The 12,742-nt window shown below is 38.3% G+C and overlaps 1 protein-coding gene across 1 annotated transcript; it reads left to right on the top strand.

The window, feature by feature from the left end:
• The first annotated feature begins 845 nt into the window (after positions 1–845).
• On the top strand, positions 846–2,156 carry LOC133737395 (uncharacterized). The gene is made up of 2 exons (XM_062164958.1): positions 846–1,178; positions 1,398–2,156. Exons 1-2 carry the CDS (start codon positions 846–848, stop codon positions 2,154–2,156), a joined length of 1,092 nt encoding a protein of 363 aa, XP_062020942.1.
• Positions 2,157–12,742: the final 10,586 nt, after the last annotated feature.

Genomic DNA, 12,742 nt, shown 5'->3' with positions numbered 1-12,742 from the left:
TGTAAGATCTTTATGTACTTTCATATTCATATAGTGGATTGTTCATCGGCATAGTGCCCGCAGTTGTTTACCTCTTTGGAGGGTTTTACTGCGTCAACAGATCTTGTGTTATGTGTGATGATTTTACTTTGGATGGTTTGGCAAATTGAATAAATCATAACGTGATCAAAGATCTGCAGTTTCAATTAGGATTCAAGTTCTATTGCAATCCTATATTAGGATGCGAAGAGGTCTGCACTCCTAAGATTGATTTCTAAAGTTGTTGACATATTGATCAGTTCTGTTAGTTGAGAATTACATACATCCATTCTGTAATTACAATTGGCATCAGAGCAGGTCACTAGACGGACTTAGTGAGATCCTCAAAGGAAACAGAATGGAAGGTATAAGTGATCGTGCAGCTGGGTCAACAAGTCACCCTCCGTTTCTTGATGACAAAACCAACTATGCAGTATGGAAGGCTAAGATGAAAGCTTTTTTGTGGGCAAAGGATGTAGCTGTATGGACTGTTATTGAAAGTGGTTGGAGTATCCAACTAAGACTGAAAAAGTTGACACAAAGAAAAAGTTGACACAAAAGAGATTGGAGAGGGCAGTTCTACTGTTGAAGCCAAAGTTAAGAAGCCAATGAGTGAATGGACTATAGATGAGAACACCAAGAGTACAAATAATCAGAAAGCATTAAACTCTATCTTCACAGCGGTATCCTCTAATAAATTTCAGCTTATTTCTCATTGTTACTCTGCAAAGCAAGCATGGGATATTCTCCAAGTTACTCATGAAGGCACTACAGCTGTTCGAGAATCCAAGCTTCAGCAACTTATCTAGCAATTTGAAAATATGAAGATGGGTGATGATGACAAGTTTGTTGATTTCTATGCTAGGCTCAGTGTTGTTGTGAATGGTTGTTTCAACTTAGGAGATCCCATGCCTCAGCACAGAATAGTCAAGAAAATACTCAGGTCTCTTCCTATGAAATATCATTCCAAGAAGATAGCCATTCAAGAGTCGAAGGACCTGAATACCTATAATATGCAAGAATTGATTGGAAACTTAACCACATATGAGATGGAACTCCCTGATGAAATGAAGAGCAAAAGCATAGCTCTTAAAGTGAAGAAAGACATTGAAGATGAGTCAACAGATGAAGAGGATGCTGATGAAGATGAAATTGATCTTGTCACAAGAAAATTCAGAAAATTTCTCAAGGATAGGAAATCCAAAAGAAGTGAATCAAGGTTTGACTCAAGCTCCAAGAATACAAGAATAAAGGAAAAGCCGGGTAATAAGGTTTTAAGGTTTGAAAGAGCACATGAAAAAAGAAACAACAATGCTCCAAAGTGTTTTGCATGTGAAGGGTTTGGTCACATTGCATCTGAATGTGCAAATACCTTGAAGAAGTCCAAGAATAAACGGAATAAAGAAATGAATGTTACTTGGAGTGACAGTGAAGATGACTCTATGCTTGAAAGTGATTCTGAAGTGGTGGCCTTGGTAGGATTAACGACTACTGGTGCTGAGTCTGAAGTTGAAGAATTTGATCTTAAGGAAGTAATGCAACAATATATCATGTTGTCTGAGGCTTCAAAAGAATTGAAGAAAAGAAATTTAGAATTGAGTAATGAAGTTGAGAACTTGAAGACTAATATTAGTAGGACTGAAGCTGGATTTCAATCCCAATTGGAGGCAGGTGTTGCAGTGAGAAAGTCTCTTGTGGAGGACTTTCAATCCCTTCAACAAAAGTACCAAGAGAGATGTGATAAAGTTGAGGAGCTTAAAACTGAAAAGGCTTGTCTGTTATATAAGCTTGAGCAAATGAAAACCAAGGGTGGATGCAATTCTTCAAGTGGTGAAAAGTTAGAAAATATTCTAATGATTGGTAAAAAATTTGGAGATAAACATGGCCTGGGATATGATGTTGAAAGTTCATCCAAAGGAGAGCATGTCATCAAGTTTGTTAAAGGTTCTGATCATTCCTCGTCACAATCCACTTTCCCTGTGCGTGAAGAACCTAAACCAATGTTGAAGAATTTTGTGCCTGTGTGTCATCATTGTGGAAAGAGAGGACATATAAGACCGAGGTGCAATCAACTAAGAAAGAGTTCTTCGAATGACAAGAAGCCACTCATGATAAAAAGAAAGAATATCTTCAATTAAGAAAAGCTGGAATTTCTTTTGAAAGAAGTAAATAAGATAGCAAGACTCGTTTCGGTTCCATTCTCACCTGTGCCCAAGATGAAGCAAGTCTGGATACGAAAAGAACCTCATCTCTCTAAGTTTCCACATACAGGTAAGTGAATTCTTCCAATGTGTGCTTGTGAAAAATATATTCTTGAATGCCAATAGCTTTATTTTTCATCATAAGCACATATATAGGGGGAGTAGTGTTGTTCTGCATGTTTACATTTTTTTCTTATAGCTAGTGTGTTCTAGTTTGTTAGTACTGAATGTTCTTTTCAATCCTAAGGGCTTAGTAGCCGTGTGTTTATTTTTGCATTTTTCTATAAGATGTTCTTTTCTCTTTTTAGGTTTATTTTTGTTTAGTCTTTATTAAAAATAAAATATAAAATAAATAAAAAAAGGGAAAAACTGGAGTGTATGCTTTGATTTTATATCATACCATACCATGCCTCACGGGTATTTCTGTTGAGAGTGTTGAGTTGCAGGATTAATGGATGAATGCTTGGATGCTCAATTTCCAAAGAAAGCTAGGTTGCCGAAGTTTAAAACAAAAAAAAATGGTCTGGAACTTTGGCATCAACAACTCAATGCCTTGGAAAATTTCACAATGGTGTTCCTAAATCTATGAATCAAATTCATCCGATCTATCATGTGGTAAGTTGACAGGTAAGGTTAATTATATGAACATATCATGTGGTGTTTTCAGTGGTGCTGAAAGAAGTTCTCTTACACTTGAGTTCATGTTAAATGAATGCCAACTTTCAATGCCTTTGGATTAAGTATGTATTGACAATCTCAAGCGATTCATTAGAATTTGTGATCTAAGTTGGTTCCCAGTTTTTAACTTGTGCTTGTAGCAGCTGTGTGCTTGCATGTAGTATAGATTTGATTATTGTTGTCCTCATTTAGTTTCGAGTTACTTGATTATCTGCATATTTGGTGCAATTTATGCATTTAGGATTCCAAGTTTAGGATGTGTGTTCTGTTGCAATCCTAACATGTGCATTGTAGTACATTATCACCTCAAGAGCAACTCATGAACTAAGATTTAGTTACATCACTTGGCCTTCTCCTGTAGTGATTTGTTCTTGCTTTTTGAGTGTTTAAAGGTCCAGAATTAAACCCTATTTGTTTCCCTCCCTTCTTGTGTTTATGGCAACTGAACCCTTGCTTTGTCTCTTGCACTTGCACACCTAAGATGTTGAGTGGGGTATACAGACCGAGTTAACACTCTTGTAATGGCACCAGTTGTTCTTTAAGGAGACATCCAGTCTACCACCAAATGTAGATGGGACACCTGCCTTGTAAAGCTAGAGTGTTTCAGGTCCAAACGGTGGTGGTCTAGGCAAGTCAGGCTATCTCCAAATGTAGATGGGACACCTACCTTGTAAAGCTAGTGTGTTTCAGGTCGAAACGGGGATGGTTTGACTCATGAACTTTCTGTTAAAAAATAAATAAATAAATAAAAGGAAAGAGGGGGGTCGCAACAAAAAAAAAAAAGTATATTAGTTGCTCAACGCTCACTGCGCCCTCATAGATCATGTCTCCATTTACATATATATTGTGCCTCTTCGTGATACTCTCTCTAAAGCCTCTAATGATCTGGGTTCACTTTTCAGCATATCACTTTTAGTTGAAATAAATAGTGTTTCGTTACTGAGACCTGCTCTCTTTCAAATTTGCTGGTTGATGCTCTTGAGAAGTGTTCATGTTGATGTTATCTTGGAAAAGCTCTGCTTGATTGCTCTGTGTGTGGTAATGGTCTGTCTCATGCATCATCTCTGCTTGGTTCTTCTTAATTGTGTCTGCTACAAAGTGCAGGTTACCTTGGTTCAAACATATACCATATTCTTCTTGATCTTTTGAAAGTTGTCATAACATACTGATATTCAAGAGTGTGTTTGAAGGTTCAATTCTATTGCAGGACCAGTTTGACATTTTATTCCTAGCCCCCTGATTAATGTTTGTTTCCGCTGCTACCAATACATGAGTATTGAATTTAGGGGGAGTGAAATCTTATGTACAATATGCTTTGGTCCCTTTGTCCTTTCCAGGCAAAAAGGGGGAGAGATTGGAAGCTTAATGTTTCATATGCTTATACTTACACTACTTCAACCATACATGTTCTTCACGGGTGTTATGTTTTTTGTGTGCAGATTACAACTTGGAAGTTCATATTTCTTGGGTCATGGTAGTATAGGATCAACTATTGTGTATGATTAAATGTATATGTTGTTGGGTTAATGCTCATACACCCCAAATCCGGGAAAATACTTCTCATACACCCCAGTGTATTATTTTTGTTCCCCCTTACACAAACTTTTCTCATTTTCTTTACTACCTACCCATCTTTTCAAAATCCCTACCATTAGTACCCTTTGCAATCTCTTAGATATCTTTGTTTGTCAGAATCTGCATGTGCATGATAATAGTTAGTTGTTGTTTTGCTGTCAATAGCATTGTTTATATGAAAGGTTTTAAGAAACGTGGTGGGCCCATCAGAGTTTATATTTGAATATATATATGAAGTTGACAGTCATCCTCTAAATTCGAAAGGTAAACAGTACAATTTACTATTCATAATTTCGATTGTAGACAGACTTGAGTTGGTTGCTATTTGCAAAATTACTACCAAAGAATTGCAGAAAGAGAAAGAAAAATTGAGAAAATTGAAAGCCTATAGAGATAGCCTTAGTAGAGATTCTCCCAATTACTGGGATATTAGTTATAGACTACAGACTAGAATCTATAGAATAGAAGAGGAGATAGATAATCTCTTAGATGTTTTGGAAGAGGAATAAAAACCTCTTGATTATTTGAGCATTGGTTAGATCCGCACATCACTGGTATCAGAGCTTGTGAAATAGCTCAAAGGAGAACCCCTCCTTAATGGGGACAATGTCAGAATTGTTATTAGAAAAAATAAATTCTCTACTAAAATCTTATGATGAGAAATATCAGAAGTTGTTACTAGAAGTATCTAGATGTCAGTCGACTCTAGAAAAATTACCTGCTATAATCCACCAATTGGAAAGATTGGAAAATAAACTGGATTATATCAAGGAAGTTCCAAAAACGGAAGAAGAAAAACTAACAAGTGTTAGTAGAAAAATCAAAGAACAGCAAAAAACGCTGGATTCTATACTGAAGGAAAAGAAATCGCCTACAATAAAAAAGAAAACTAATGGATTCAAACCATTAGAGAAACCAGACACAAAATCGTGTTCCTAACATGATTTTTCTGGAACCATCTACTAGTCAGACTAGTATCCGGTATGAAAACCCGGAAAAAAGAGAAATGAAGATGTTAAGCATCTTTGGAAAAAAGAAAGGAGTACAACTCCTAAATTCTGAAGAATTTGAATACAATGAAATCAAGCATGAGGTAAAAAACGCCTCAATTCCAAAGCTAGATTTCAAACAGATCTAGAGAAGGGGAACATTTGACCTGATGGACAACCATCATTTCAAAATACTTGAATTCACAACCCCCTCAACAGCAGGAGAAACAGACCTCTTGATGATCACTCCAGCTGAAATTGCCAGAGCACAAGCAAATCAGTATCAATTTATGCACATTGGAGCAGTCCAAGTCAGCATAAAGCTTTTGGCAAGAGAAGGCATCAACTGTTCAGTCCTATGTGTCCTACAAGACAACATATTGACAGACTTCCAAGCTAGTCTGTTGGGAACTCTAGAAGCATCACTGTGCAATCAAGTAGCATATTTCAACTGCTTCCCCAACTTCACCACCAGCTTGAAGGATGCAGCCCACTGTCTCAGACTGAGAGTCAAGACAGATGGCATATCTATGAAAGAAGATATGCAAGAATTGGCGATAGTATACCGAGTGTACTATAAACTGATGAGCACCACAGTAGAGCTGAAGACACGGATTTCCAACATCCCTGGTCTCACTACTGGATTCCTCACCAGCCAGAAGAACCATTCACAACAGATCCACAAAGTTACTTGGAATGAAGTGACTTTTCCTCTTGAATGGAAATTATCCGGTCCAAAAAAGCAACCAGAAAGAGCAAAAGCAAAGATCTACGAGAGTAGAAGAACAGGAGAAATCAGCCTCAACTTCGACAATCACAGAAAAAGTGATGTCTGTCCTAAGAACATCAGGATCAACAGCAGTCTTCTGAGAAGAAACTACAGCACTAGAGAAGCTAGTGTCAGTGGAACAAAACCCACTATTGAAGAGCCAATATCAGAAGAAGACCTAGAAGTTGATCTGAACAGACCAGTCAACATGCTCAGAGCTGAGAGGCTCTATGATCTCTATGAAGAAGCTGAGAATTGCGAAAATCCTGAACGATTAGAAAAACTAATCGAAAAGATGAAAGAATTCAAATTCAGAAAGACAAGAAAAGTCTTTCCTTATCAAGATGTTGAAATGGAAGATGGAGAAAGCTCCAGAACTTTCATAAAAAGAGAAACAAGGGAAACAAAACTCTCAGTTCAGAAAGCCCCCACGGGTAAAAAAGGGGAAAGAAATTCCCAAAGATTTGTCCCAGAGGACAATCTGCCCAGAGTTCCGATCACGAACTACGGCATCTGGTTGAATCTAGACAAGAGTCTAGACAAAAGAAAAATCATTGACCAATGGGTAGATAGCCTGATGATGGCTTCTGCACTCACCCTTGGTAAATTTGAAGCACCAGATTTGCAGGTGTACTATGAGACTACTCTCACTGGAGTGGCAAAAAGGTACTACCTATCTTTTAAGGAAACTGCCAGAGGAAGAGACTGGCTTGAAGAAATAAAAAATTCAAAGTCTCCGTATGATTTTGCAGTACCCCTGTACGATCAGTTCTGTGGAGATCTCTCAAATCTGAGTGAGAAAGCCAAAGAAACGGCAAAGTCGAATATCTATGCTCTCAAGATCTGTGACATGAGATATTTCGAAGAATACCTGAATGAGTTTCAGGAATATACTGTACAATTGGTGAACTAGAGAATACTGATCTAGTTAATCTATTGCACATAAAGCTCCCTAAACCATGGAGAACAGCTGTGAGAGAAAGCATAGCTGAGAAGCCGATTGAAAGATTTTCAGTTGGAGGAATTGCCGACAGAATCCGGCAATTACTGAAGGAGCAATGCAAAGCCAATCTTAGAGCTAAGATGGCCAAGAAGCAACTCAAAGGAGTTGAAAATTTCTGTTATGGAATACTGGATATGCCCACAAACTGGGGATGTCATGAATCCAAATTCCACAGAAAGAAGAAAAAAGAAAAATATTACTCTAAAAAATTCAAAAAGAGTAATCAGAAAAAGGATTGGAAATTCAAGAGAAGTTCCAATTACAAGAAGCAGCAGGATGAAGATCCAAAAAAGAAATTCTTCAAGAAAAAGAAGAATACTCATCAGCATAAACAACCTAGCAAGAAAGCTTGCAGATGTTGGTTGTGTAAAGTTGAAGGGCACTATGCCAATGAATGCCCGGAAAAGGGTAAAAGATCTACTAAAGCTCTCTTTGAAGAATATGAGCAAATAGTAGAGGTAGCAAACATGAAAGGCTACGAAATAGCCTATTCTGATGATGAAGATGACGACAGGTCAGTCTACTCTGCCTGGTCCGAAGAAGAAGAAACTTCATCAGAAGAGTCTGAGATTGATTCTGAAGTAGAGTACTTCGAATCCAGACAAATGAATGTCCTGAGAATCAAAAATTGGGAAGAAAGCAAGACAGAATCATTCATGTCTTCTTATCAGGTGAACCCTGGTACATTTGTTTGTGACTACTGCCTCTGTCACGAAAAGAATGGTCTCCCTATGTTTTGTGAAGAGTCTAAGAAGACTTATCACAAAGAATGCTTCATAGCCGAAGCAAGAAGAAAAACCAAGAATGGTCTTGTCAGCCAGTTGGTTGAACAAGAATATGAAGAGTATTTCGCTGAGCAAAAGGTGAACGAAGTTGAAACTCTGTTCCAGGAAACCATGGAACCATCTTCCTCATAGATAAAGGAAGAAATCATCGGTGGAGAAAAAGTCGATGAAGAAATTGAACTGGTTGAAACACCAGAAATTGTTCCAAAAGAAGAATGTAAACCATTCATTCCGAAGGAACAAGCTCAAGAAAATGAGCTTCATCAGTCGAAAGTCGTCTCTACAAGTAGATACAGCAACTACATAGAGATTGGACTAAAGTTCCCTGATCACAGAAAATATCATCTACATGCCTTTGTAGATAATGGATCGGGATTTACTGTTGCAAAGAGATTTGCAATTCCAGATGAACTCTGGAAAGAAGATAAGAAGAAATCTGCTACTGGTGTTACATTTGATGGGAGCCATCTCACCATGAAGAAAGTAGTAAAAAATGTTCATATCACCATCGGTGGAGGAACATTTATCATCCAGATGTTTGGCAATCTGAAGGCCAAGGATCTGATTTTTTGTTGGGAAATGATTTATTCTCTAACAACGATTCATTCAGGATGAAGAAGCGATAGGCTTCAGGAAAGGAGAACGGATGTTCTAGGCAGACAGACTCACACAGGCAAAAAGTGTGGTAGGTCCCGGATTTACTACTTAGTATCAGAGATCGCAACAGAATAGTGGTGATCTTACCCCCTACAAGCCCAAATTTGAACCCAGACTCCAAATCAAACAACAAGAAGAATTGCTTGTTGAAGAATCTTTAGAGGAAGAAGGAGAAGAAACTAGTGAAGATGAAGAAGCTAGTTTCATCCATGAGCGTAATCTCAAGCACTTTCAGAATAAGCTTGAGTCTCAGCAAATTCCCACTCTTGAAAAAATCAAGAAACTACTCGAGCAGAATGTGGATACAAATCCTCAAAAGTTGGGAAAAAGACCCAGTGGTCTGTGAATTGCGATTGCATGACATGAATGCTATCTGTCATGTCAAAGCCATTCCTCAGTACAAAGAGGAAGACCAAAAAGAATTCAGAAGTGATATTGAAGATCTCCTGAAAAAGAGATTAATTCAACCCTCCACTAGCCCTCATCATGCTCCAGCATTCTACGTGAGAAATCATGCAGAAAATCTACGAGGAAAAGCTAGAATGGTTATTGACTACAGAGATGTCAATAAGAAGACTGTCAAAGACGGGTATCAGATTGCTCAAGTTAGAGTTCTAATCAACCAGCTCAGAGGAGCTAAAGTCTTTTCAAAATTCGATGCAAAGTCGGGTTTCTGGCAGGTCAAGATGCATCCTGAGAGTATTCCTCTCACTGCATTTGGAACACCACGTACAAGGCCATTACGAATGGTTAGTAATGCCTTTTGGTCTCAAGAAAGCTCCCTCAATCTTCCAAAGAAATATGGACAACATCTTCAAGCATGTGGCGGAGTTCTGCGTCGTCTACATAGATGACATCCTGGTCTTCTCCAAAAACAGAGAAGAACACATGAAGCACCTCTATGAGGTAGTAAAGCTGATAGTTCAGCATGGAATTATCCTAGGCGAGAAGAAAATCTTCTTTATCCTTGATGAAGTTGATTTCCTAGGGATAAACATCAAGAATGGAGTCATAAAGCTCCAACCACATATCCTTGAAAAGATCTGGAAGTTCCCAGACAGAATTCCTGATGCTAAGAGTCTAGAGAGATTCCTTGGTGTCATAAATTATGGGAGAGATTTCATCCCTAAAATCTCAGGGTTAACAGCAATGTTATCTCTTAAGACAAGTTTCAAAAGAAAATGGAACTTCACAGAAGACGATGAAAAGATCATGAAGCAGATAAAAAATCTCTGCAAAAACCTCCATCCTCTTCAACAACCAGAAGAGAACGATGATATTATCCTCCAGACACATGCGAGTGATAATTACTGGTCCGGTGTTGTTCTGGCGAGAGCGCTTGGAACTAACATTGAAAAGATCTGCAAATTTTGTAGTGGCAAGTTCAGCCCTGCAGAACTGAATTATCCCACAGGGGAAAAAGAAATTTTAGCTGTCAAGAAAAGGATTTTAAATTCTCCAGCTTATCTTGGAAAACCCTTTACTGTCCGCACCGATTGTGCTAGAGTAAAGAATTTTAAAAATTTTAAACTTGACAAAGCTGCTGATAGAGGAAGATTAGCAAATTGGCAATTGTTTCTTAACCAATATGATTATACTGTTGAATTAATTGCAGGAAACAAGAACTATCTTCCAGACGCATTGACCAGAGAAATGGCAATGTTCAGCCAAAACGATGACGACGAAGGTCGTAATCCCAGAAGCAGAAGAACTGGGAAAGAACATGAACCTGAAGAGGATCCTATGGAAACCAGAGAAAAGGTCCTTAAAAGGTTTCTGCTAAGTCCTAAAGGACTAGCCTCAACTGATCAATCCCAGGGTAAAGGATTGGCTAGCCCGTCTCAAACGGCAAACGGTAAAGGCTCATCAAGACCGTTGATGGCTGCTGCTTTGCCAAAAAGCAGACCAACTCCAACTGGAGTTATAAATGTTTTTAATTATGAATTAAGAACTTTTGATACTCCTATGTTCAGAACTGGCAGGAGACTGGCTTATCACCAGAAGGCAATCCTGGATAATCTCCTATTTGCCTTTCAGGAAAGAAGCAATGGTCTAATATTCCCGGCACTCTTTGCTCTAGCTGAAGAACTTTATGAGAATGCCAGACCACAGACTGAAGAAATTCATATACAGCAGAGTGCTGTAAGAAAAGAGAAAATCTCCTTCCTTGAAAGTCCAGAAAGTGCTAGGATCCATATCATGGCACTCAATGAATCAGATTGGCATGAATTCCACAATCTGATAGGAAGGCACAATTCAGAAAACCTGGTTCCTCCAAATCTCTTTATTGTTTCAGGACCTTATGTTGGAAGATACCTGGTAAATGTTCAGAGTGAACATCCCCAAGAACATAAGGTTTGGCTTGTTGAAAATGGTTTTGTCCATAATTTGTGGAGCAAAACAAATGATGATCTGAAAGGTTTGCCGCCCATCATTGTCAACACAGTCAAAAACATCAGAAAGAATGACTGTACACTTCGTCTGAAGTTCCGATCCACTCCTCCAGAATGGATCCAGAAGGCAAACGGTGAAGTTGAATATATTTCTCCATATCATTATGTAAGAATAATCCCAAGGAAATATCTTCAACCAGCCTGTGTAGGGTACAATGGTCAACCAAATTCAAGCATTCCCTGGATGAAGGCCATGGCCCTGGAATACATGAAAAAGATCATCGCTGAAGATATCAGCAATACCTTCCTGGCAGCAGGAGAGAAAACAATTATCACTGCTTACGATCATCCTGACGTAGTCAGCAGTGACCTATTCCTATCTCTAACCAGAAAAGAGATAGACTCGACGATGGCATGCATACACTGGGTGGAAAAGCTTGAAAATAACAACCACTACAAAATGTATGTTGATACAGACGTCGAGGACAATGCAACAACAACTCGCATGGCCCAGGCAGACAACAATTCCTTTGTCTTTGGCCACCATTCTGAAACAGACGAGAACATGTGAAGCTACAGGTGAAGAATCAGCACCAAAATAGCAACTGTAGAACTTTAGACTTTGCTAAAGCTACTTTTGCTTTTTCCTTTTCACAAAAAGAAAAGGACAAGTGAAAAACACTTCACTTCTCACCTTTTGTTTTTCCCTGACCGACCTCCACCAGCAGGAGCACTCAGAAAAGCAGGAGTCACGGAGTTGTTCTGTACATTTTTATATTTTGAATTCCAGTTTGTGTTCAGCTCCCTAGCTATATAAGGAGCTTTAGCTTCTCTTAGAAGGCATTCGAAACTTGAGACAGAAATATATTCTCTCAAACAAGAAAGCCATAGTAGCAGTATACTTTCTTTCCTGTCTAGGTGTGAAGTAGTGTGCTTTCATCAAGTAAGTACCTGTTCTCATTCTTATGAATACCTAAATAGCTTTTGCTGTTTACCTGAGAATGAGGCTCTGAATGTTTTAACTATATGTATATTTGAATAAATAAATTCAGATGGTTGTTCACCCACTTCTTTAACCAATATTGTTTTCATCAGTTTATTTGTTTTTAGTTCACGATAATTGTCATTCATAGTTTACTACTTAAGTTTACTATTTAAATGCATGCATCCCATAGAAACCCAAGGTTCTAAAACTTTATTGTTCATCTAAAAGAATCAGTTTTAAAAACAGAAAAAATTAGGACGAGCAGCAGTGATACCGCCCTGTGAGTAGCCGCTTAGACAAGGAGTCGTTAGGCGAAATGTGGCAATGTTGAAGGCTAGTCTTGTTTTAGTTTTGACGTTTTAATTACTGTTCCTTTTGTTGAATAGAACTGTAGAAGAATCCAAAGGTCAACATAGGATACAAAAGGCATTTGTTTGTTTAAACCATCCCTGTTAGTCTTTGTCTATCAACAACAGTGTAATACCAAAGTGTTGGGCAGTTGGGAAAAATACCAAGGTTTTTTGGGTATACGGGAAAAGACCCTATGTTGTTTTGCCTAGGAAATGCCAAAGGGGGAGATTGTTAGTGCAATGTTTATTTTGATTGTCATTTCCTAAGCGCAACAACCAAGAGTCATGTTTCTTGTACTAGCTTTCTACTCTTGGATCCTTGAAAGAATGGAATGCTTC

Source organism: Rosa rugosa, chromosome 3 (genome assembly GCF_958449725.1).
Source record: "Rosa rugosa chromosome 3, drRosRugo1.1, whole genome shotgun sequence".
Lineage (NCBI taxonomy): Eukaryota > Viridiplantae > Streptophyta > Magnoliopsida > Rosales > Rosaceae > Rosa > Rosa rugosa.
This window is presented reverse-complemented; position numbering and strand designations above follow the sequence as displayed.

Excerpts from the sequence above, each read along its gene's own strand:
- LOC133737395 (XM_062164958.1), top strand. The coding sequence starts at position 846 with ATGGGTGATGATGACAAGTTTGTTGATTTCTATGCTAGGCTCAGTGTT. Across the intron at positions 1,179-1,397 it reads ATGAAGATGAAATTGATCTT|AAGTCCAAGAATAAACGGAA; the intron begins GTCACAAGAAAA and ends AATACCTTGAAG.